At 36.3% G+C, this 26,091-nt stretch overlaps 2 protein-coding genes across 2 annotated transcripts; one reads left to right on the forward strand and one right to left on the reverse strand.

Annotated features, from left to right (window-relative positions):
• Positions 1 to 379: 379 nt before the first annotated feature.
• On the reverse strand, positions 380 to 10,152 carry tcof1 (treacle ribosome biogenesis factor 1). The gene is made up of 9 exons (XM_067383501.1): positions 9,941 to 10,152; positions 9,355 to 9,410; positions 9,221 to 9,255; positions 6,106 to 6,186; positions 5,871 to 5,890; positions 5,634 to 5,772; positions 3,267 to 4,613; positions 3,089 to 3,171; positions 380 to 1,152 (listed from the first exon to the last, which is right to left on the reverse strand). Exons 1-9 carry the CDS (start codon positions 10,055 to 10,057, stop codon positions 1,087 to 1,089), a joined length of 1,944 nt encoding a protein of 647 aa, XP_067239602.1. The 5' UTR covers positions 10,058 to 10,152; the 3' UTR covers positions 380 to 1,086.
• A 10,736-nt stretch (positions 10,153 to 20,888) lies between these two features.
• arsia (arylsulfatase family, member Ia) lies at positions 20,889 to 25,088 on the forward strand. The gene is made up of 2 exons (XM_067383513.1): positions 20,889 to 21,172; positions 23,667 to 25,088. Exons 1-2 carry the CDS (start codon positions 20,889 to 20,891, stop codon positions 25,057 to 25,059), a joined length of 1,677 nt encoding a protein of 558 aa, XP_067239614.1. The 3' UTR covers positions 25,060 to 25,088.
• The last annotated feature ends 1,003 nt before the right edge of the window (positions 25,089 to 26,091 follow it).

The raw sequence follows: 26,091 nt of genomic DNA on the forward strand, positions 1-26,091 counted from the left end.
GCTCTTTGAAGGCTGGCCCGTGTGGTTCGATCCAACAGATGAGCTCCTGTAGCTCAGATTGCTCAAGAAGTTAATGCTGGTTCTGATAGAAAGGTGTCAGAATACACAGTGCATCAGTTTGTTGCGAATGGAGCTGCATAGACCAGTCAGGGTGTCCATGCTGACCCCTGTCCACCGCCGATGGTTGTTATGGAATGTTATGCCTGATCAGTGTATATAAACAATGATTTATGAAAAAACCCTTCAGTAAAAAATAAACCCCTTCAAAACATAGATAGGACAAAAAATGGAAAGTTTGATGTACAAGAGTGATGCTTAAGTGGACATTTCTGTCTCAGTGCATGAGGGAAATAATTTTGAGAACAAACAAGCCTTTAAAGATATGTATTATAATTGAAATCTACAAATGTACACATTTGAAAATTACTTTATAAAATGTATCTTGTCACAGATTTGTCTCTTAGCTATTAAAAAAACATTCAATATGTCCCACCCAAACGTCCTGTTTTTAAATAGGAAATATTACAACATATGTAAAAATGCAGTTCATTTCTGTGTGAAGAATGAGGTGAGAGACAAATATAAATAAAACCATCTCATATGTATTTTGAATCACAAAAAAAAGACACATTTTTTTTTCACACATTTGAACACAGATGTCACATTTATAGAATTAAGAGGTTGATCTTAAACAGTTGTACTTCTTACTTTTACAATCTATCTTAAAAAATAAAATAAAAATGATGATGAAAACTTATCAGATGACCAAAATGAAAATAAAACCGCATGATTAGTTCTTTCTTGCCTCTCATGATTTGTTCTTTTTAAAAAAAGTTTAAAAGAATACAAACAGCATAAAATTCTTCTTATCAAAGTCAGTTATCAAAAATAGAAAAGACAAAAAAAAAAAAAAAACAACCTAAATATTTCTCAAATTCCACTTCTCCATAGAAATATAAAACAAACACTGACTTACATACATATAAACACACATGATCCATACAGTAGGGACGGAGCATGCATTGAGATTGAGTCATTATTTCAGCCTTTCGTCCTCGGGGAGATTGAGAGCTGATGTCTTGAACATTATGTGCTATTGAGTCCATGAACTTCGTCACTACTGAGCTGTTTCTCTTTGGAAGACTTCTTCTTCTGGACAATAAAAGAGCAGTAAAAGTCATTCACTCACAGAACAATCCGTCTTTTATTACAGAAAAGTGAATCATTTGGAAAGTCAATTAAAGAATCACAGCAGAAGCAAATTAGTATTTGCTCATAATTAACCCTGTAATGCCTGACATATAAAATAATATCAAATACTTTAGATATACAGTATATAAGTTTTGTTTTTAAATGGAACAGTTTTGGAACCTTCAGACAAAATCTAAAAAAAAAATTTTTTTTTAATTGAGATGTATACATCATCTGAAAGCTGAATAAATATGCTTTCCATTGATGTTTGTTAGGATAGGACAATATTTGATCACTATTTGAAAATCTGGAATCTCTTTGCATCTTTAAAGTTGTCCAAATGAAGTCCTTAGTGATGTATATCCACTCACAAAAATACATTTTTGATATATTTTGGGTAGGAAATTTACAAAATATCTTCATGGAACATGATCTATGATCTACGATAATACCCGACTTATGACTGGTTTTGTGTTTCAGGGTCACATATGTATTTTTATTTAGTATCATATTTCATACATTAGGCTTTTATAGCTCAAACTTGAGGAAGAACAAACAGCTCAGTTTTATTCAGAGGTGCAAACCGAGTTTAGTACAGAAGAGGATTAGGGCCAAGCAATAAAAAAATAAAACCATCTCGAGATTAAAGTTGTTAAATTTCGAGAAAAAAAGTCTAAATAAAATGTTGAGAATAAATTCATTAAATTACGAGAAAAAACCCGTTAAATTTCAAGAAAAAAAGTCGAGAAATTTTGAGAATAAACGTATTAAATTACAAGAAAAATTTTTTTAAATTTCGAGAAAAAAGTCGAGAAAAAATGTTGAGAATAAACTCATTAAATTACGAGAACAAATTCGTTAAATTATGAGAAAAATGTTAAATTATGAGAACAAATTCGTAATTTAACGAATTTGTTCTCGTAATTAAACAACTTTTTTCTCATAATTTATTGAGTTTATTCTCAACATTTGATCTAGACTTTTTTCTCGAAATCTAACAAGTTTTTTCTCGTAATTTAACGAGTTTATTCTCAATTTTATCTCAACTTTTCTCGAAATTTAATGAGTTTTTTCTCGTAATTTAACGAGTTTATTCTCAAAATTTTATCTAGACTTTTCTCGAAATTTAACAACTTTAATCTCGAGATGGTTTTATTTTTTTATTATTGCTTGGCCCTAATCCTCTTCCCTAGTTTAGTGCAGATGCTGGTATATGGACAAAAAAATTAAATTCTGATTCTTGTAATGCAAATCAATGAAATCTTTATAAGATTACTTAAAAAAATTAAATGCATATAAATATCAGTTGTCATCCTATATCTCCAATATGTCTTAGTAAGATAATATTTAAATGCTTAGTAGTTTTAATTGTGGGGGGCAAATATTTTATAACACGTATAATAACAAGTTATTCTTACATTTACTCACAAAAAGACATGTATTATGAAAGAGGGCGTTTTCAGAATTACACAGTCTTTCAACTCGCTAAAAACCTATAAAATATCAATCAGAGACAGAAGGACTAGTAGATTGTGCATGACAGGGTTTTAACAAATATGTGTATCACATATAATACAGTAGGCTTTATAGGTTTAAGTGTATTTTTGTTGGTGAAGAACAGTGATAAAGTTCAGAAGAAAATTTGGTTGCATTTTATTTGACAGTATGTGTACTTACAGTGAACTTACCTAAGAAAGTACTGTAATATAAGGTAACTACATGAGTTAAGGCCAGGTTTAGGAGTAGGTTCAGGGTTAGTACCTAGACTAGTTATTACGTAGTATTTGTAATTACTATAGTAAGTACACAGGGAACAGGACTATAAAAAATTCTGCTCAAAAACAGCATTATTTTGAACATGCAATTATGAAACCATCCATCAGTCCACCAATTTTACCTTTTTGTGCACTGCCACCTCAGGAGGATCCTCAGGAACTGTTTCCTCAGTTTTTTCTTCTCTCTCCTTCTCTTTCTTCTTCTCTGTACATAATTTCAGTGTGACACAAGCAAACAAAAAAATTGAAGGATGCAGTAAAAAGCCTCCAGTCAACATATGCATACAATTAATTACTCACTTTTTTTCTTATGTTTCACTGCATCAGATGCTTCTTCTTCTTCTGGTGGTGGTGGAGGTTGAGGTTGAAGAGCATCTTCTCCATTTTCTCCCTCCTTGTCTTTGTTCTTCACTTTGTCTTTCTTGACCTCTGAAGTGGCTGGGACGTCACAAGCTTCTTCCCTTTTGTGTTTTTTTCTTTTTTTAGACTGAGTTTTTAACTCTTGACTGGAGGTTTCCTCATTTCGCAAACCATCTCCAACATCATCCTGAGTCTGTGCTCGAGATTGACCGGTTTTCTCAGGCGTTTCTGAAGGAACGTCATGCTGGATCTCCACGCCATCAGCAGCCACTTTGCTTTTTCCTTTTTTCGGAGTGCTGTTTGTAGAGTCGGACTGCAGGAGATCAGCATCCGGCTTCTTATTGGCTGTTTCCACCTCACCAGGCTCTTTCACGGCTTTAGATTTTTTAGATGGCGTTTCAGACTCGACTGTTTCCGAGAGGCTTTCACTGGCCTTACGTTTGGCTTTTTTAGGTGAAGACTCTGGATTAATGGATTCTGGAGCTTTCTCAGATGTTGTTTCTTGGTCAATCTCAGAAGGACCTTCTGTTTTCTTGGCTTTAACCTTCTTAGAAGGCGTCTCATTGAGAACAGGCTCCACGACACTTTTAGACTTCTTGTTTTTCACTTTCTTTGACTGGTCCGTCGTAAGGTTGGTTTCTATAACTTGTTGAATATTATTCGAGAGACAGGTGTCAGTTTCAACATCACTAGCTTCAGAATGGCCTTTCTTTTTTTTGGCCTTTTTAGATGGAGTATGAGTGCTGCTGGTTTCTGAGGTACTATTATCTTTCCAAGCATTAAGAGTCTCAACCTGCTGTGAAAAACTATTGTGTGTTTCAAAATGAACTCTTTTAGGAGTCCTAATGACTTCTGAATCTGATACACCAGTCTCTTTAGTCCTTGAAGATGGAGTGCCAGTTTCCAACAGTCCATTACTTTCATGATGTGCTTCAGGTTTATCGCCCTCACCCTGATCAAATGAGCTGCTGGCAGTTTTAGCTTTAGTACTTTTTGAGGTCTCATTCACTTCAAGACCTGAGATGCTATTATTTTTCTTATTTTTAGTCTTTTTTGATGGTGTCTTGACTTCAGGAACTACAGCATCTTTGCCTTTCGGCTTTTTTGAACGACTCTTAGGTGCATCGGTTGCTTTCTTTGTTGGTGTAGCGGACTTTCCCTTGGCTTGGTTTTCCTCTTTTTTTGATGTTGTCGGCTTCCTTGTCCTCTTTCTCTTTGCTGCAGGCTTCCCCAAGACTAAAGATTCATCCAACACTGAGAGAACGACCATTTTCTCTTGGTCGGCATCTGGTAACAACAGACAAACTTGAATGATCATATTTCTGTTCAAATCTTATGCAATGTCACATTTCACCCTTACATCAAAAATAAAAGAGGAAATACATATGCATTCAGTCATACGTACACTACGTACACAAAAGTTTTAGATCAATAAGCAAATCATCATATTAGAATGATTTCTGATGGATCATGTGACACTTAAAGGATTAGTTCACTTTCAAATTAAAATTTCCTGATAATTTACTCACCCCCATGTCATTCAAGATGTTCATGTCTTTCTTTCTTCAGTCGCAACAAAAAGAAATGAAGGTTTTTGATGAAAACATTCCAGGATTATTCTCTTTATAGTGGACTTCAATGGGCTCCAAACAGTTGAAGGTCAAAATTATTTTCAGTGCAGCTTCAAAGAGCTTTAAACGATCCCAGATGAGAAATAAGGGTCTTATCTAGAGAAAGCATCGATCATTTTCTAAATGAAATTTAAAAATATATAGGCTCTCTTCTTCTTCTTCTTCTCTATTTGAATTCCGGCAGTGTATATAGAGAAGAAGAAGAAGAGAGCTAGTTCAAGATGAGCATTTATGGTTAAAACGTATATATTTTTAAATTTCTTTCAGAAAATGAGCGATGGTTTCTCTAGATAAGACCCTTATTTCTCATCTGGGATCGTTTAAAGCTCTTTGAAGCTGCACTGAAAATAATTTTGACCAACTGTTTGGAGCCCATTGAAGTCCACTATAAAGAGAATAAACCTGGAATGTTTTCATCAAAAATGTATTTTATTTATTTTTGTTGCGACTGAAGAAAGAAAGACATGAACATCTTGGATGACATGGGGGTGAGTAAATTTTCAGGAAATTTTAATTTGAAAGTGAACTAATCTTGTAAGACTGGAACTGAAAATTCAGCTTTGATCACAGGAATAAATTAGATGTTAAAATACATTCACATAGAAAACAGCTATTTTAAATATTTCACAATATTACCATGTTTTCTATTGTGCATTATACATTTTTTTTTTCGCACCTGATAATTGAGAAAGCATTTTCCTCCACTTCTCCACATCTAAACTGGAGTCAGAGTCGGAATCATTCCCCGGAGCAGCGGCGACTGACGGAGGCACCCCAACATCTTCAGAGCTGGACTTTTCCTTTTTCTTCGGTTTCTGTGCAGTGGAATCAATGATGAATATGTCAGGTGACTTCTGTTTAGTGGCTCAGTTAAGTTTGAATAAAATATTTCAGTCATCTTTAAATCAAATACCGCTGATTTGCTCGCTGATCCTGAAATTTTAATGATGCCAACAGGTTTTTTTGGATTAAGTACGGTCCACACACAGAAACAAAGCAAAAAAAAAGGTCAGTGCGTTCTGGTAACATAGTGATTAAGTAAGACTTAACAGTTAGCATGTGTACAGATGTCAGCCAAACACTGAAGCTTCTGCTCAAACACACATTACACATCATAAACATAATATTAAAAGCGACTACTCATTTACCAGCAGAGAGAGCTGTGATTCTAGACTTGGTTCCAGCTGAAGGGGCTCTTTGTCTCTGTCTCTTTGCAGGAGGCTGAACACCTGTGGATACGAAGAGTTTCTGTAGGTTATGTAATAATTGTGAGCCCTTGATCTAGGTTTTGAAGTGTCAGTGTTAATACTGACATCTAGAAATTAGTAAATGGTGGCAAAAATATTTGATTTCTATCAAAACAGGCTGTCAAACATTCTTGCAGGGCTTTTCAATCTTTTTACCCATTTTGCCATTTGTTTTAATCAAATATTTGTATTATCGTTATTTATTCATTCATTCATTTTAATCAAATGTATTTATTATTTATTTGAATTACATTTATTTTAAAGCGATCATGAATTGAGAAATCAGCTTTTCCTTGAGCTTTTGATATATAAGAGGTCATCGTACTATAAGAATATCCTGTAGGTTTCAGAAGTGAGATGAGGAGGAGAGAAGAGCGATACAGGACAAAAAATAACATTACCTTTCGAAGGATCCTAATGTTAGGAATATGATTATTAATCATGAATGTGAATGTCTCAGTTGAGCTTTACTTATTTGCATTCACAATTTCACTCTGGATTCTTTGGTAAATCAATCTCATTTCGGCACAGGCTTTGCAAACAAACTTTTACGATTTGGACTCGACAGTAATGCAACAACATGTCAGTAACTGTGTTCATTCTAATGCCTGATCTGATATTAATGATTCATGTACAGCCAGATGTTCTTTGTGTCAGTAAATCAAACCAGTGACTAAACGCTCAACTTCACCTTGTTTCTCTTAGTAGGATGAAAATAATCAGTTATTTAAAAGGTGATTAAATTATATAAAGAAAGTGATCAAAGAACGCTCCCTTTACAGTCGCTGGAGCTGTCAATCAAATTATGCGAGTTTATCAGTTCTGGACACGTCCCAAACTCCCGTTTTATTCAACGAATCTCTTAGTTACAATGCATTTGCACTATTAGTTATGATGAAAGCATTCGTTCGTGTGCAGAAATTGAGTTGCGATGACGAGATCACTGCTTTCATGGGCTCAACAACATGTCAAGTGATCGACTACATGATCATCACTGCAACCTTTCATGCCACGATCGAAATGCCATAGATCTAAATGTAATGCAGCACTTTTCACGATTAGTCAAACTTGAGAGCAGTAATATTAAAAACATGCTAAAAGAGAGAATAATACTTAGTTATTTCAAATGGAAAGATGTCAGCCAATCACAGCAGGGAAGTCTCAAAGCAGACACGCCCCTTAAAACAGTGTTTAAAAGGTTAGTTCACCCAAAAATGAAACTAATGTCATTTATTACTCACCCTCATGTTGTTCCACACCCATAAGACCTTCGTTCATCTTCAGAACACAAATGAAGATATTTTTGTTGAAATCCGATGGCTCAGTGAGGTCTGCATAGCCAGCAATGACATTTCCTCTCTCAAGATCCATTAATGTACTAAAAACATATTTAAATCAGTTCATGTGAAAAAGTGGTTCAATATTAATATTATAAAGCGACGATAATATTTTTGGTGCGCCAAAAAAACAAAATAACGACTTATTTAGTGATGGCCGATTTCAAAACACTGTTTCAAGAAGATTCGGAGCGTTATGAGTCAGTGTATCGAAACATGATTCGGATCACGTGTCAAACTGATGAAATCACGTGACTTTGGCGCTCCGAACAGCTGATTCGTTATTAAGTCGTTATTTTGGGTTTTTTTGGCACTCCAAAAATATTCTCGTGGCTTTATAATATTAATATTGAACCACTGTACTCACATGAACTGATTTAAATATGTTTTTAGTACATTAATGGATCTTGAGAGAGAAAATGTCATTGCTGGCTATGCAGACCTCACAGAGCCATCGGATTTCATCAAAAATATCTTAATTTGTGTTACGAATATTAACAAAGGTCTTGCGGATGTGGAACGGCATGAGAGTGAGTAATAAATGACATTTTCATTTTTTGGGTGATCTAACCCTTTAAAGGAACACTCCACTTTTTTTGAAAATATGCTCATTTTCTAACTCCCCTAGAGTTAAACAGTTGAGTTTTACCGTTTTCGAATCCATTCAGCCGATCTCCGGTTCTGGCGGTACCACTTTTAGCATAGCTTAGCATAGTTCATTGAATCTGATTAGACCGTTAGCATCGCGCTTAAAAATGACCAAAGAGTTTTGATATTTTTCCTATTTAAAACTTGACTCTTCTGTAGTTAAATCGTGTACTAAGACCGACAGAAAATGAAAAGTCGTGATTTTCTAGGCTGATATGGCTAGGAACTATACTTTCATTCAGGCGTAATAATCAAGGAACTTTGCTGCCGTTCCATGGCTGCAGCAGTGCAATGATATTACGCAGCGTCTCTCACAAACGTCTCCATGGTTGCAAGGCACGTTCCCTGTGCAAGCAGGGGCTCACGGGCGCTACATAATATCATTGCACTGCTGCAGCCATGGTACGGCAGCAAAGTTCCTTGATTATTACGCCTGAATGAAAGTATAGTTCCTAGCCATATCAGCCTAGAAAATCGCAACTTTTTATTTTCCGTCGGTCTTAGTACACGATTTAACTACAGAAGAGTCAAGTTTTAAATAGGAAAAATATCAAAACTCTTTGGTCATTTTTAAGCGCGATGCTAACGGTCTAATCAGATTCAATGAACTATGCTAAGCTATGCTAAAAGTGGTACCGCCAGAACCGGAAATCGGCTGAATGGATTAGAAAACGGTAAAACTCAACTGTTTAACTCTAGGGGAGTTGGAAAATGAGCATATTTTCAAAAAAAGTGGAGTGTTCCTTTAAATAAGGGCTAAAATCAGGGTGGGAAAAATGCCTTTTATTTCTAAATTGTGACAAATGTTGATGTAAAAAGCACACTAACATTATAAGTGCACCTCAGGAAACATAAAACAATGCAGTTCATGACCCCTTTAATAGTTATTTTAATCTAATGTATTAATTTATTATTTCTAAATAATAAATAATAATAATAACCCCCTAGCTCTCTATTATGTAGGATACCCCATTTTTTCCCATGAACCTTCTGATAAATATTAGATGTGAAGCGTCAGCTGATGTACATACCAGAAGGCACCGGTGGAATAACTCCATCATCTGAGCTGAATACATCATGTTGGGAAATGGAGGGAAAAATGATCAGTTAGTTTGAAAGCTTTTCAACAGAGCCCACAATATAAGACACACATGCATCATGTTACCTTGCCCACTTCTGAAAGATCTCACTCAAAGACACTTTCACTTTCTCAGTTTCCACCTGCAATTGACATTTAATACAAACATAAAGTGCATTCAGGGAATTCATATATGTGTGCATATCACAGTGCTGAGCTCTATAGGATCACTCTAATAAAACATTGTGAACTGTTGCATGAGTATAAATCTTATTTAGTGCTTTTATTTGAGCACTAATATCAGTATAACACAGGACAAAGTTCATTTGCACTACATGCACAAACTTCTGTTCTACCACTCAGCTCATATGTCATGCATGCATGCATGAAGCCACAACTATGTTGTAGAAATCAAGTTTTATCTATTGCATTATGTCCATATGTAAATATGTCCGTGTACTGTAGTCACTAACAGGCAGTGATTCCAGTGTGAAATGATTAACACTAAATAAATTGCTGTTGGTGAATGCATCGGAGGCTGTAATGCAACAGTTTAAAATGCTTTATTTTAACCTCTGTTGCCATGTTTCAAAAATGCATGCAAAAAAACCCATCTCTTGATCTACGAACATGCACTCACACCCTCATACACACATGCATAACATATCTGCACCTGAGGCGCGTGTTTTCTCAGCACTTTGGCTGCTTTCTTGTAGCCGTTGTCCTTTAAATGGTGATATATTAAATTGATCAGCTTGTCTTGCGCTGCGTCTGTATTATTTGAGGTCATGTTTGTGATGGTGGTAAATTAAAAACGGTGGCGTGAAAAACTTTGCTGCATGTTTCTATTTCCGCTACGCTAGCACAGCAGCAACACGCGCATTCCTTCACTCTGACCCCTGAACTCTCCACTGCTCGCACTGCATCGTGGGAAATGTAGTTCTTGAAGGTGTGAGCTCTTTGTGTGTTCAAGTCATGTAAGATCGTATTTACAAGTTGAACGTACATGAACGTCACTACAATGTCGTAAATACGATTGGGACGTTCGGAATTTTCTTTAAACTTCGAGTTTACGAGTTGGGGGCGTGTCAGTGAGAAACATCGCGGGATACTACAATACTTTAAGGTGTTTAGCAGTGACATTGTCAGGTTTTTTTATTTACAACAATTATTTTACAACAATTGCCTGCACAAAAATATAATCTAACAATATTATGTAACAATAAGGTGGCTTCGTAAAGTTAATTAAAGTCGTTAATTAAAAACATAAAACACACCTGATATACATTCTCATTCATTTTCTAGAAGTAGGCCTATAGTTTTTTTTTTTTTTTTTTTTTTTATTTATGTACTTACACGCCATATTAGTCAGACGAAAGTCACCTGACATTGTAAACGCGACTTCCCAACTAGTAAATACGAACTTCCCAGGAGGACTTGAACGCACTGATATCTAATATAGTACAAATTTACCTTATTATTATAATAAATCATATTTTTTTTTAATTAATTTTATTTTTCATGTTTAATTTTTTAATATATATGTACCGCATTTTCAAAAATTACCCAATGTTTGACCCAACCTGCTGGGTAGTTTTATTTAACTCAACTATTAAAAATTTCTATATTGCTCACTTAAAATGAACCCAAAATAGGATGGAAATTAACATTTATTAATAAGTTTAATAATTAATAATAAACATTTATTAAATTGCTTAATAATAAATGTTCACCTTTTGATTATTATTGTTCCCTCTATTAATGATGTGTCTGATTTTTAATTTCCATCCTATTTTGGGTTCATTTTAAGCCAGACATATAATCATTTTTAAACAATAGTTGAGTTAAATAAAACTGCCCAGCAGGCAAACATTTAACCCAACTGCTGGGTTTATTCATATTTAACCCAACTTGGGTTGTTTTTAAGTGTGTGTATATATAAATGCTGTCAAATCGATTAATCGTGATTATTGTATTTACAAACTTTTGTTAGATGCGATAAATCAATTTGACAGCATATATATATATATATATATATATATATATATATATATATATATATATATATATATATATATATATATATATATAATGATATGATTAATATATGTACATTAAAAATTGTGCTAACAATTACCCACATGACTCTGTGCAGTTTTGTTCCTTATCACGGCACAGTGTTTAAGGAAATGATTTAATTCAATTGTATTTCACTTTATATTAATCTATGAAGTGATCAAGCGGTTCTAGCGCATGTCTTGATAGCTCTGAGACACATCTCAACCACGGCATGATTTGGTGTGGTCTGTTTGAACATGTTACCTGAGCAGTTCACCGGGGTCACACTTCTTGTCTGATTTCAAAAACAGTAGAGTCAGCATGTCCACCAGAGTCACATCAGGGAAAAAACATCTCTGTGTAAGTGTAAAACCACAAACGCCTGGCTCCGACCAATCAAGACCAATCAGATCCAGACATCCAAACCCGCCAGTGTGGTAAAATGAATGTGAGCAGGTGTGTTTGGATTACGGTTCGAGCTGTGGAGTGTGTCCTCGAGGTCTGAGCGTGTGTATGTAGTGTGAAGGGTGTGTATGTGTCAATATGTTTATTTTAGGGCGATACAGCCCACTCGTGTTTACGTGTTTCTCTAAAAGGGATTTGGGGTGGTAAGAACAACCTGGGATAAATCCAAAACACAGCAGTTTCAAAGTTTCATGACTGTGATGAAACTTACAATTCCCTAACATTTGGCTCTGTTTGCATGATTAATGAAGGAGAAATTCTTCACTAGCTCTTTAGGGTGATGGTAAGCAGGTCAGCTGACAGGGGGAGTGGGGTAACCAGCGTTCACAGAGCTCAATTCATGAGTATTTGAGAAAAAGAGAGTTTGTAAATGGTTATGCCAGGGGTTCAGGGTTTGGCTGGTTAGCTTCTGCAGTTATCTTACATGCTGTAACTACATCATATTTGGGCAAAAAAGGATGTTTCTCTATTGACGGCAATTCATCTGACCAAGGAGGGCTATACTATACTTGTACTGGAAAGAGTTTAGCAGTCTCATTAGCAATCCATTCTCATTCATCTCAATAGCAGCAGCTCATGGGATCGCACTTTTAAGCCAATCACCTGAGCTGTGAATGTCATGTGACTTATAGAGCAAAACAAGAACATGCACAACATGCACATGAAATGGAAGTCGCAATAGTCCTTTCTTCCCTATTGTGACATATATTATGTAAAACGGCTTCTGGAATAGAAACAAATGTAGGGCGGGGCTTGATTTTGTCTGTGGAGAATTGATTGGATGGTTGTGGTTTGCTATTGGTGGATCTCATGTGAGTGACAGGTTGCCCTGCCCTCATCATCAGAGAAGAAATGTCGCTGCAAGAGGGGGAAGTTATTCTGATTCAAGATTACTAAGAACGTAAATAAAAAAAACATGATGTGCATGGATAAATCATTTATAATTATACTGCAATATTGCATAAAAATATTAGAAATTTTGAACAATAGTAAACATATGTAAGCAATAAGGTCCGAGAGGCTGTGCTGTATCATGAATAAGTCAGGGCTGAAGGGCGTTGTTAGGCAATCCCTTCAGTCGTGACTTATTCACGATACAGCACTAGCCTCGAGCACCTTATTGCTTTTATAAAACGGTTACTACACAATACAAATATTAAAGCAAAAAAAAATGTATCAAAGTAACTTTCATGAAGTAAAATCACTAAAAACCTTCATTCCGCCGGAAAAAAATAGTCCCTGACCGTGAACAGCAACAGAAGTTACATTATTATGCCATTAGATGGCAGCAAAGAGTGTCTTTATGAGTGAGTCAGTGAGTAGCAAAGACTTTTACATTGAAAAGACTGAATTGTTGTGAACACGGAACAACTGACAGATGCTTTGACTAGCGCTGTCAGTCACGGGAAAACCCCTTAACAGTTAAAAGGGCAAGATATTGCATCAGACATTTAAACAGATTTTTTGTTATGAACATAAATGACCTGAAGGAAAATGCTAAATCTGAATGCAGGTAATAAACTCACTCTCTCGATCTCTTTCTCACAATACTCTTCTACATAATACAGTAAGCAGTGGGTGAAGCGTTCATAGCCATGTTTTATCGTGAATAAAACACAGCTATAGACCAATCAGAATCAAGGACAGGAACTAGACGTTTATGTATATATAGCAATATCACACTCGTAGCCGTGTGAGAATTACCTGTGTCTGATATAATTTTCTTCAGGTCGATGTCCATAATATTATATCCATTATAAAAATCCATTTGAATGTCCGCTGAGGAAAGCGATCTTTGTATTTGTCCTTTTTACTGTTAAGGGAATTTTCCATAACAGCGCTAAAATTTAAAAGTCTCTTGCAACTCACTGACTCATTCACTCGTAAGGTTGCCGCCATCTAATGGCGTATTAATGTAACTTTCACTAAATCCATTTTACGCACTAATGGACACTTTCTCAATACAACATATTATTTATATAAAATAATATTTATTGAACAACAATATTTAAATTAACAACAATAGCCATTATAAATGACAATAGGAAATAAACACAATTGTACAATTCAGTCAAACATACAAAAGCATTGCTCTTGAGGACTTAAGTAAAATATAGCCTCAATATTAAATTATTAAATTTAACATAGCCCAATTCGATTTGCTCTGGAACAAATAGATCAATAAGACCAATGATTGCCCATTTTATGTACTCAAAATGAATTATATCTCATGTTTAACCACTATTAGGGACAACGGCAAATGCCCGAAGCTCTGGCCGAGATGAAGCTGTTCTCGGCGGGTACTCGAGCTGACGGCCTGGAGCTCGCATCTCTGAAAACGTCTTACAAATTGTAAAATCGGCGCTATGATTAAATATGAATCCCATATTTCAGGTCTAAACAACTACATTATCGCATAAAAAACTCTTTAAACTACAGTTTGTGGTACAATAAGTGTAATATTCACAAAAATTACAGTGGATTTGCTCAGCCACAATGACAGTCGCTTCAAGCGGTTTGTTAAAAACGGTTAAAGGTATGAGTGCTGTTATCACTAGAATATTGCACGGCTATCAGCCAAACCAGAAAGAACTGTTGTGTATATATATTGTTCAAAAGTTTGGGGGTAGAATAAGAATGATTTCTGGAGGATCATTCTTGATGCTGAAAATTTAGCTTTGCATCACAGGAATAAATTACATTTTAAAATATATTCAAATAGAAATTTTGAATTGTAATATTTCACAATATTACTGTTTTTACTGTATTTTGGATCAAGTAAATGCAGCCTTGGTTAACAGTAGAGACTTCTTTCAAAAACATGAAAAATAATCTTACCAACCTGGTGTGTGTGTGTGTGTGTGTGTGTGTGTGTGTGTGTGTGTGTGTGTGTGTGTGTGTGTGTGTGTGTGTGTGTTTTTTTTTGTTTTGTTTTTTTTTTTGCACAGGGCTCTGCATATTTTTTCTCCCTATGGCATTGATGGCTCAGGTGATTGTCTAAAGAAATATAATATTTCACAGTAATATGCACAATAGATATAATATTTCCACAAGCTAAGCAACCATTGACATGAATGGGAATGTAAAACGCATTATAGAGCTCCTTCTGTTTTGCATATTAATAGTTTCTCCTAAATTACTGCAATGATGTTCACTGTCAGTAAGAGTAAAACTCTTGTGTGCTCTGTAAGCTCAGGTTACATCCAAAAACAAGATTGAGTTTCCTCAGGATATAAAACGAACACACATTCCACAAATGAACTGTTCGGAGGTCTGACCACCTTTGACAACCACCCTCCCCTGAAAACAGCCACCCCACTTTTCACTACCTGGCCTCTCTCGATCCATAACCACTTCCACAGACTTAGCTGTTTACCTTCTATATGAAAACAGATATCGGTCATTTATGCACAAATAACACTTTCAGGACCGGATGACATTAGATCCACACACACACTCTCTCAAGGTCTCTAGAAATGGTGTAATACTCAAAAGAAGAATATGGATTATAAAAGCAGAACCAAAAGATTCAGAAACTTTGCAGGAAATAAAAATCATTTCCAAACTGTAGAATTAAAAAAGCCCTTACTGAATAGACTGTATGTAAATATGAGATGATCCTTTGAAAGCTTGAAAGTGTGCCGTTTTACTGGAAGTGGTGGAGATGATTAAATAGAGTTAGTGTTAGTATGAGGGGAAGGGTTTTTAATAACTCAGCCCTGCTCTCTCTCTCTCTCACAACGCCAAATTCAACATCTCCTCAGACTCAGCTGGCTTCTCTTCTAATTATTTCCTTTCATCTTCTCACTTTCTCTCAGGCCATTAAAGAAAATATGGCTCAGATTTGGGGTACAAAAGAGTATGTGTTTAGTGAACATGTTCAGAGGTGGTAAGAATTGCAGCTGAAGAAAGTTTAGATCAGATAACTGTATAGAACTACATTATTCATGCACACAGCCATTATGTTTCACAACAGCAGTCTGTTTGTGTAATATGCAAAACAGAGCTTGAGGTTGTGCTATATTATTTTTAGACATCCTTCAGCTAGATCTAGTCCTATATATATATATATATATATATATATATATATATATATATATATATATATATATATATATATATATATATATCTTTTATAATCATTTTTATACAATAACCATATTTTGCTGTATGAAAAAAAAAATACTCTGGCCATATGGTACTTTTAATGAATAATTTTACATTTTAATAAAAATAAAGGTTCCAGAAGGGGGTTACAGTGATGCCATATGAGTTCCCCAAAGATCCTTTCAGTGAACAATTTTTTTTCTTTGTGTGTAGAATATTTTAATAATCTAAAGAACCTTTTTTATTATAAAGATCCTTTTCTCCAATGGAAAATAGGTTCCACTGACGCTGAATGTTTTTCAGATCTCCATGGAAACATTTATGCTCTTTACATGACACTAAAAACTAAAAACAGAAAACTTTTTATGTGCTTTGGCCGTTCATTTACACAACGGCATTTTGGGGGCCTGAAAATGAACAGGTTCAAATTGCAAGTTTTTGAAAATTATACTGTTAGCATCTCAGAGTAAACTACAAAAAACGTGAATTTGTGAAAACGGTGACATAATGCACGTGTATTATGTGTTCAGTCTATAGGCGTGTAGTGTTTCTTTACAAAGTGACATCGCCATCTACTGGCCTGCCAGCAGAATACAGCGATTTTAGTTGTTTTCACGGATCCATGTGAACAGGCATCATTTTAGACAACGTTGTCGTCTGTACGCGAAAAACACAAAAGAAAACTTTTCCGTTTTCTAGAGCATAGTTGTCTTGCAAGCGTACCCTGAAACACAGGTGTGTGTGTGTGTGTGTGTAATATATATATATATATATATATATATATATATATATATATATATAAATTTTCATTTGAAATTACAGTATATTCCAGGTTAATAGTCAGTAATAGTCACATTTTGTAATTTAACAGTACATTAGTCTCAAATAAGAAAAAAAAGTATTATAAAAAAAGTTTTTTGTTATTAGAATTAAAGTCTTGGTAGACATCAAGTGGTCGTATGTATTTTTATAGCGCATAAAAGCTCACCCATATTCAAACATGCAATCAGATATTACTTCCAGTAATATTTGTGATTTGTTATGTCTGTATTCATCCCAGAACTGAGTCAATGTGACCAGGTTACTGTGACCAAAGGAATTTGGAAGAGGTGCCATTTATTTATAATCTCTCGTTTTTGTTTTTTAAAATGTCAAATATCATATTTAGTAGATTTATGTGCAGTTGTTCTATTAATAGACAGATTTAAAAGTGCTTGTGTACATTTATTCTGTACAGTCAACATTAAAGATAGTAACAGCTTGGCAGCAGGAATGTCGAGGTTTGAGCTAAAACAGACATCAGAGAGATTTTAGGTGGATTTGCTGTTGTTGTTTTTTTGGGGAAAGTAATGTGTACTCACTCGTGTAAGAGTTTCATGGACAAATATTTCAGGTAAGGAAGAAAACTTGGATCACTCCATGATGTGATGACTTTTCTTTCCTAGTTGGCACAACAGTTTTTTAATCAATTCAATTCAATTATATATATATATGATACAGATGTTTTTTTTTTTTCAGATTATTTAAAGTTGTTAACTTATGAGAACAAATTCGTTAAATTATGAGAAAAATGTTGTTAAATTTCAAGAAAAAAGTCTAGATAAAATGTTGAGAATAAAGTCATTAAATTATGAGAAAAAAGTCATTAAATTACGAGAACTAATTCGTTAAATTACGAATTTGTTCTCATAATTTAACGACTTTTTTCTCGTAATTTAAGGACTTTATTCTCATATTTTAATGAGTTTATTCTCAACATTTTATCTCGACATTTTTCTTGAAATTTAATGAGTTTTTTCTCGTAATTTAATGAGTTTATTCTCAACATTTTATCTGGACTTTTTTCTCGAAATTTAACAACTTTAATCTCGAGATGGTTTTATTTTTTTATTATTGCTTGGCTCTAATCCTCTTCTGTACTTGCTTCCCCGGTTTTGAAGGGCATTTATTTTAAAGTGTATTCTTTGTTCCCCATTGTTACAGTGTTCTCTGATGATGTGTTTACTGGCATGAGGGCGGGGCAACCTGTCATTCACATAAGATCCACCAATAGCAAACCACAACCATCCAATCAATTCCCCACAGACAAAATCAAGCCCTGCCCTACATTTGTTCTTGTTCCAGAAGCCGTTTCATTTGGATATACTTCACAATAGGGAAGAAAAGACTATCGCAACTTCAGACTTTAACACTTTGTAGTTTAATCTTAGTTCTCTTGAAAAATAAATTTCTTGCCTTTTACATTAAATATTGTATCTTCTGTATCCACAATAGAACATCAAAACATTTTTTTTAAAAAACTTCCTACTTGACTTTTTAAATATAAATCCAAATTATACACACTTATAATTTGACTTGACGCTCTGGCCAGAGTATGCCGACAAAATACAAAGTTCTGTCATGAAACTCTAGATGGTGCAGGCTAATGGGTCCTTAATGGGTCACTCTGCTTGCAATCACATCATTCTGTTTAGGGCACAGCTGATTGGTTCCTGCTGTATCAGTAGCCAATGAGCTCACTGCTCATCCTTCAAATACTTGGTCAGCATTTGCTGTAGCAGATGCAGCAGCAATAACAGCAGCAGCAACAACAATAGCAGCGGCAGCAATAACAGCAGAAACAATAACAGAAGCAGCAGCAATAATAGCAGCAGCAATAACAGCAGAAACAATAACAGAAGCAGCAGCAATAATAGCAGCAGCAATAACAACAGAAACAGCAGCAGCAGCAACAATATCAGAGGCAGCAATAACAGCAGAAACAATAACAGAAGCAGCAGCAATAATAGCAGCAGCAATAACAGCAGAAACAGCAGCAGCAGCAATAACAGCAGCAGCAATAACTGCAGCAGCAACAATATCAGAGGCAGCAATAACAGCAGCAACAACAACCAACAGCAGCAGCAGCAATAACAACATCAGCAGCAACAATAGTAGAGGCAGCAATAACAGCAACAGCAGCAATAACAGCAGAAACAATAACAGAAGCAGCAGCAATAACCTACAGCAGCAACAATATTAGCAGCAGCAACAACAACCAACAGCAGTGGTCGCAGCAGCAATAACAGCAGAAACAGCATCAGCAGCAACAATATCAGAGGCAGCAATAACAGCAACAGTAGCAATAACAGTGGAAACAATAACAGAAGCAGCAGCAATAACCAACAGCAGCAACAATATTAGCAGCAGCAATAACAGCAGCAGCAATAACAACCAACAGCAGTGGTCGCAGCAGCAATAACAACAGAAACAATAACAGAAGCAGCAGCAATAACCAACAGCAGCAGCAATAGCAGCAGCAATAACAGCAGCAGCAATAACAGCAGCAGCAATAACAGCAGCAGCAGCAATAACAACAGAAACAATAACAGAAGCAGCAGCAATAACAACAGAAACAATAACAGCAGCAGCAGCAATAACAACAGAAACAATAACAGAAGCAGCAGCAATAACCAACAGCAGCAGCAATAACAGCAGCAGCAATAACAGCAGCAGCAACAATATCAGAGGCAGCAATAACAGCAACAGAAGCAGCAGCAATAACCTACAGCAGCAACAATATTAGCAGCAGCAACAACAACCAACAGCAGTGGTCGCAGCAGCAATAACAGCAGAAACAGCATCAGCAGCAGCCATAACCAACAGCAGCAGCAACAAAAGCAATGGCAGCAATAACCAATAGCAGCAGCAATAACAGCAGCAGCAGCAGCAACAATAATAGCAGCAGCACTGTAGCAGTTCAAGACTAAGCATATTATCATTGTCCAATACCATGCCAAATATTGAGAGTTGTCATGAACACCTTTTTAGCATTTATTTTACAATGAAATGTTGACTTCATTGCACAATGTGTTGACATGAGTGCCAAGTGGACACATATGTGAGCAGGTCCTATTTTAAGTGAACTTCTGTTTCTCTTTAAGATCTTATCAGTTGAGTGTGTGTGGCTTCAGGTGATCCACACAGTGAATCCAGTGAGCTCCAGCTCATATATAATAACAACGCTCAAATCCCAATAAAAGAGCTCTTGTGCGCACAAACACTGTCTCTGTTGAAGCACGGTTTGTACCCCTGGTCCCCCCTAAATACTTCTACGGCATGTTTTAATAGCAGGAATCCTTAGGGGCCTCAGCTTGTGTTTGGAGATTAATAAAAACATTGAGCAAATGTTCAAATAACAGCATGTTCAAATCTAAAGTCTGTCTACCATTTATCAAGCTAATAAACAGGTTGTAAAAATGACCATACTTCCTAAAGAAGCATGCCAAACCAGGTCATAATATGTCCATGATGATAAAAGATAATATAAATCAGGAGAGTTATGCGCAAATGGCTCCAAACCACAGATGAAAGGCACTTTGGTAATGCATTTATTTTATAAGCTATTAGTTGAAACAATGGCAAGACATCTGAGAGAGAAATCATCTCTCCTGCATACTTCACCCTTTTGTGCTTAAGCTTTTTAGTTTGGATAATTTGTGATCTCAACATTGAATTGGTCCACATAAACAACTACTGTATATAACTACAGTCTTGTATTTGCATTTCAATTTTGCAATTATTTGGGGAATTTACTAGCAATTGTTGAGTCAAAATTCTTTTAAAGTAGGGCTTTGATGTTGTGTGCATCATTTTTGTGCATTACTTTAAAGGGCATCATAGATAATTATGCATTTGGAGCTTTATATTGTGTGCAGCATTTCTGGGCAATAACAAAAAAATAAAAAAATAAAAAAAATCACTCAGACATTGCTAGTTCATCTCACAATTAAAACCATTACAGTGTGGGTGCGTGCAGTATTTGTGGGCACGTGCAGGGGGGAAAAAATTCATTCTAGGTAGGCAGCTCACTCGTTTTTGAGACACAGCCAAACCCCTCACCGCGCGCATACATCGCGCTGCCTCCTCACATAAACTTTACGCTGGAATCTGTAGTTCAGTGGATCATTCATGATTTTTTTCCTCGCGTAGAGTCGCTTGAACGCTTTGCCATGACAGTACCGGCTCTCACAGTGCTCTCCGTGATGAGTTTGCTCAGTCTGGGTTATCTCTCCCAGGACTGGACGAGTCCGAACCAGGTTGAGCAGCCGAACCATCCGCGTCCGCACATCATCTTCATCATGACGGACGATCAGGGCTTCAACGACATCGGCTACCACAACAGAGACATCCACACACCGACACTGGACAAGCTGGCAGCGGAAGGAGTGAAGCTGGAGAACTACTACATCCAGCCCATCTGCACACCATCACGGAGTCAGTTCATCACTGGCAGGTAATTCACTCACTCACTCACTCAATAAATCAATCAGCTTTCTGCACCATGTTTGTGAGTATTTTGATGATTAATGATAGTTATTCAGTTTCAAATATCAAATATGGTATTGACATAACGGTACCAACACAGTAATGTTTTGTAAGGGTGATATTGTTATATTAAAGCGATTTACTGTGTCAGGATCATTCAAGGCAGCAGTTCTCAAACAGGGGCCCCAGCAAACTTTTAAGGGGGCCTCAAGATGACTTACTTTAAATAAGACAAAACAGGCGTTCATTCATGATTTTAATTCATTTTGATCCAGACTGATTCACAAATGAATCATTCAGACCAATTTGTTTGTCGGTTTGAATGATTCTTTAACACAACTGATTCAAAAGAATGATTCATTCATGATTAATTCATTCAGACATTACTTTTTGCTCAACATAACACCAATATTTAGTCAACAAATATTTGGGGGTAAAACATAGCTAGAATATATATTAGTGCTGTCAAATCGATTAATCACGATTAATCGCATCTAACATAAAAGGTTCTGTGTGTGTGTATATATATATATATATATGTGTGTGTGTATGTATTTATACACACACATATATTTACAAACTTTTATGTTAGATGTGATTAATCACGATTAATCAATTTGACCGCACTAATATATATATATATATATATATATATATATATATATATATATATATATATATATATATATATATAAATAACCATATGGTAACACTTTAGTTTGGGGTCCAATTCTGACTATTAACTAAATACTTATTAGCATGCCTATTACTAGGATATTTGCTGTTTGTTAGCACTTATTAAAGGGTTAGTTCATCCAAAAATGAAATTTCTGTCATTAATTTCTCACCTTCATGTCGTTCCAAACCTGTATGAATTTCATTCATCTTCAGAACACAAATTAAGATATTTTTGCTGAAATCCGAGAGGTTTTTTTTTATCCTCCATTGAAAGGAACGAAATTACCACATTCAATGTCCAAAAAGTAGTAAAAACATCGTTAATAGTCAACGTGACTACAGTGGTTCAACCTTAATGTTATGAAGTGACGAGAATATTTTTTGTGTGCAAAAACAAAACAAAAATAATGACTTTATACAACAAATTCGTCTCTCCCCTCTCATTCTGCTACGCTGTTTTCTTTGCAGCACTTCCAGGTTCTACGTCCGAACGGCAGCTCAGTATTGGCTGACGCCTGATCACGTGAGCAGCACGAGACATGCATGTGATGCTTAAGCAGGAGCCGACCAATAATGAGTCGCCGTTTGGACGTAAACACGGAAACACGGCCAGCCGCGTATCTACAGAAGAGGATTAGGACCAAGCAATAATAAAAAAATAAAACCATCTTGAGATTAAAGTTGTTACATTTCGAGAAAAAAGTCGAAATAAAATGTTGAGAATAAACTCGTTAAATTTAGAGAAAAAAGTCGAGATAGAATGTTGAGAATAAAGTCATTAAATTGCGAGAAAAAAATCAGTAGATTATGAGAACAAATTCGTTAAATTATGAGAAAAAGTCGTTAAATTTCGAGAAAAAAAGTCGAGATAAAATGTTGAGAATAAAGTCATTAAATTACGAGGAAAAAAGTCATTAAATTATGAGAACAAATTCGTAATTTAACAAATTTGTTCTCGTAATTTAACGACTTTTTTCTCGTAATTTAATGTTTATTCTCAACATTTTATCTCAACCTTTTTCTCGAAATTTAACAACTTTAATCTCGAGATGTTTTTATTTTTTTATTACTTGGCCCTAATCCTCTTCCGTACGTAACAGACTGACAGAGAAGAAGAAAAATGGTTGAATAAAGTCGTTATTTTTGTTGCATTAAGGTTATGCAGTCACGTTGATTATTTTAACGATGTCTTTAGTACTTTTCTGGACATTGTGGTAATTACGTTGCTTTCATTGAAAGATAAAAAACCTTTCAGATTTCATCAAAAATATCTTAATTTGTGTTCTGAAGATGAACGAAGGTCTTACGGGTGTGGAACGACATGAGGGTGAATAATAAATGACAGAAATTTTATTTTTGTGTGAACTAACCCTTTAATGCCTTATTCTGTTTGACCATATTCTACATCCCATAATCTTACCAATACCTAAACTTACCAACTACCTTACTAACTATTAATAAGCAGTAATTAGGAGTTTATTGAGGCAAAAGTCATAGTTAATAGTGAGTCCATATTTATATATATAGTCAAATTTATTTGTATAGCACTTTTTACATTACACAGAAAATCATGATTTTAATGTTTATAATATCTTATTATGTTTATGATTTATTGTTACATTTAGCAGATTAGAGCTGGGTGATAATATAGTTACATTTTGCAACAATACAAGCAATTAAGATCTGCTACCCAGTGTATATCACCCTACGCGAGTATGAATGAAATGAATAAATTTGTATTGTAAGTTCTTGTCCATTAATTTTCCCTCACTCCTCCGCTCTAGATATCAGATCCATACGGGTCTCCAGCACTCGATAATCCGCTCCCGACAGCCCAGCTGCTTGCCCTTTGACCTCCGGACATTGCCGCAGCGACTGCAGGATGCGGGATACTCCACACACATGGTTGGCAAATGGCACCTGGGCTTCTACAAGCGCGATTGCCTCCCGACCCGCCGCGGATTCAACACGTACTTCGGCTCTCTGACGGGAAGCGTGGACTATTACACCTACAAGTCGTGCGATGGGCCGGGAGTTTGCGGGTACGACCTTCACGAGGGCGAGAGAGTGGCGTGGGGTCAGGGGGGACGTTATTCCACGCACTTATACGCGCAAAGAGTCCGAAAGATCCTCGCCGCTCATGATCCTTCATCCCAACCTCTCTTTGTTTTCCTCTCCTTCCAAGCCGTCCACACTCCGTTACAGTCACCGAGAGAATATATCTACCAATATCGGCGAATGGGAAACGTGTTACGCCGGAAATACGCCGGGATGGTTTCTGCTGTCGACGAGGCGGTACGAAATGTTACGTACGCGCTCCGAAAGTACGGCTACTATAAGAACAGTGTCATTATTTTTTCTACGGATAATGGCGGACAGCCTCTGTTTGGAGGCAGCAATTGGCCTCTACGGGGAAGAAAGGGAACGTACTGGGAAGGAGGCGTCCGCGGGATTGGATTCGTACACAGTCCGCTGTTGAGACGCAGGAGGAGAGTTAGTCGAGCAATGGTTCACATCACCGACTGGTACCCGACGCTAATGGGCCTCGCGGGAGGGAACGTTTCCCAGATGGAAGGGCTTGATGGATATGACATGTGGGAAACCATTAGCGATGGCAAAGAGTCTCCACGGTTGGAGATTCTTCATAATATCGATCCGCTTTACAACGCTGCCCGACACGGATCTTTGAAAAGCGGGTATGGGATCTGGAATACTGCCGTACAGGCAGCGGTTCGAGTCGGAGACTGGAAGCTCTTGACGGGAAATCCCGGATACGGAGACTGGATTCCTCCTCAGATTCTCGGAAACTTCCCAGAATCTTGGTGGAATTTGGAGCGCCACATGGAACCGAAAAAATCCTTGTGGTTGTTCAATGTGGCGGATGATCCATACGAGCGTTACGATCTCGCAGAGCGGCGGCCAGACGTGGTCAAGCAGCTCCTGGCTCGGTTAGCGTTCTACAACCGGACCGCCGTTCCCGTCCGCTACCCTTCGGAAGACCCCAGAGCCGATCCGAGCCGAAACGGAGGAGCGTGGGGTCCTTGGGAAGGAGATGGAGAGAACTGGGAGACGTTTTATCTTAGAAAGAGGAAAGTCAAGAAGCAAAAGCGGAAGTTCTGCAAAATGAAGTCATTTTTTAGGAGACTTAATATTAGAATGATGTCCAACAGGATTTGAACAAACACATCCTGCGTGAACTGACTCTCACAGATCCTGCTGACAGTAACACGTTATTATTTTAGGGACGTTTATTATAAATCCGCCTGGTATGAAGAAGATGATTTGAATTCGTGTCCCGTGATCACATTCACTGAACCATGTGTTTCTGCTTTCTTGATTTTTAACCATCCACATCATTTCTTCGACCCCTGCGGTTTCTGATAATGTGACCTCACATCCCTGTGCAATGAGTTTTGAAGGAATTCATTTTAGAAATTAGTTTTGTATCCTCTCTGATCTGGTGAACACCTCATATTTGTTAAAGATAGTGTTAGCTACTCGTAAGTGAGCTTGTACTGTATGTGACTGTGTGTTTGTTTGCTGCTTGAATCTACAAGGTTCACAATGTTTTGTATTATTATTATTATATGTGATATTAGTTCAATTAAAATAAACTTTTTTCAAAAGACTCAAATTGTCTTGTACTAAGACTAATGCAGTTTCCTGATTGCCCTCTAGTGGACAGCTGAGATTCTTTATCGAGACCAGAGGACAAATAAAAGTGCATGGATGTTTGTTAGACTTCTTGATTTTGTTACAAACACATGCAGAGCGTATCGCCTGTTTACCTACAGGAACACTGGCTGGGACCTTCTGGGACTGTGCTATACAGTAACTGCACATACAGTATAAAGGTCTGCTTGTTACGCGTGACTTTCAGAGAAACGGGCCTCTCAGGTGAGGGCGCCAGACTCTGAGAAACTCCTGACTCTTTACTGCTTGACTTCTTTTTATTGAGATGCATACTGTACTGACTCGTTTCCTGAACATATAGAAATTCTGTAAAAAAAAAAAAAAAGAAAAAAAAAAAGGGGAAAAAATAGGTATTTAAATGTTTAAGTATTCTAAGAATTGTATTTATTTAAATGTTTTAAGGGTAACATTTTACAATTAGGTTCATTAGTTAATGTACATGAACTAACCATGAGCAATACATTTGTTACTGTATTTACCAATCTTCGTTAACGTTAGTTAATGAAAATACAGTTG

Source organism: Chanodichthys erythropterus, chromosome 1 (genome assembly GCF_024489055.1).
Source record: "Chanodichthys erythropterus isolate Z2021 chromosome 1, ASM2448905v1, whole genome shotgun sequence".
Lineage (NCBI taxonomy): Eukaryota > Metazoa > Chordata > Actinopteri > Cypriniformes > Xenocyprididae > Chanodichthys > Chanodichthys erythropterus.

Coding starts and splice junctions, on each gene's coding strand:
- tcof1 (XM_067383501.1), bottom strand. CDS start 10,057: ATGACCTCAAATAATACAGACGCAGCGCAAGACAAGCTGATCAATTTA. Junction 9,411..9,940: donor TGAGAAAACACGCGCCTCAG/GTGCAGATATGT, acceptor TGTCAATTGCAG/GTGGAAACTGAGAAAGTGAA. Junction 1,153..3,088: donor AGGTGGCAGTGCACAAAAAG/GTAAAATTGGTG, acceptor TTTATTGTCCAG/AAGAAGAAGTCTTCCAAAGA.
- arsia (XM_067383513.1), top strand. CDS start 20,889: ATGACAGTACCGGCTCTCACAGTGCTCTCCGTGATGAGTTTGCTCAGT. Junction 21,173..23,666: donor AGTCAGTTCATCACTGGCAG/GTAATTCACTCA, acceptor CCTCCGCTCTAG/ATATCAGATCCATACGGGTC.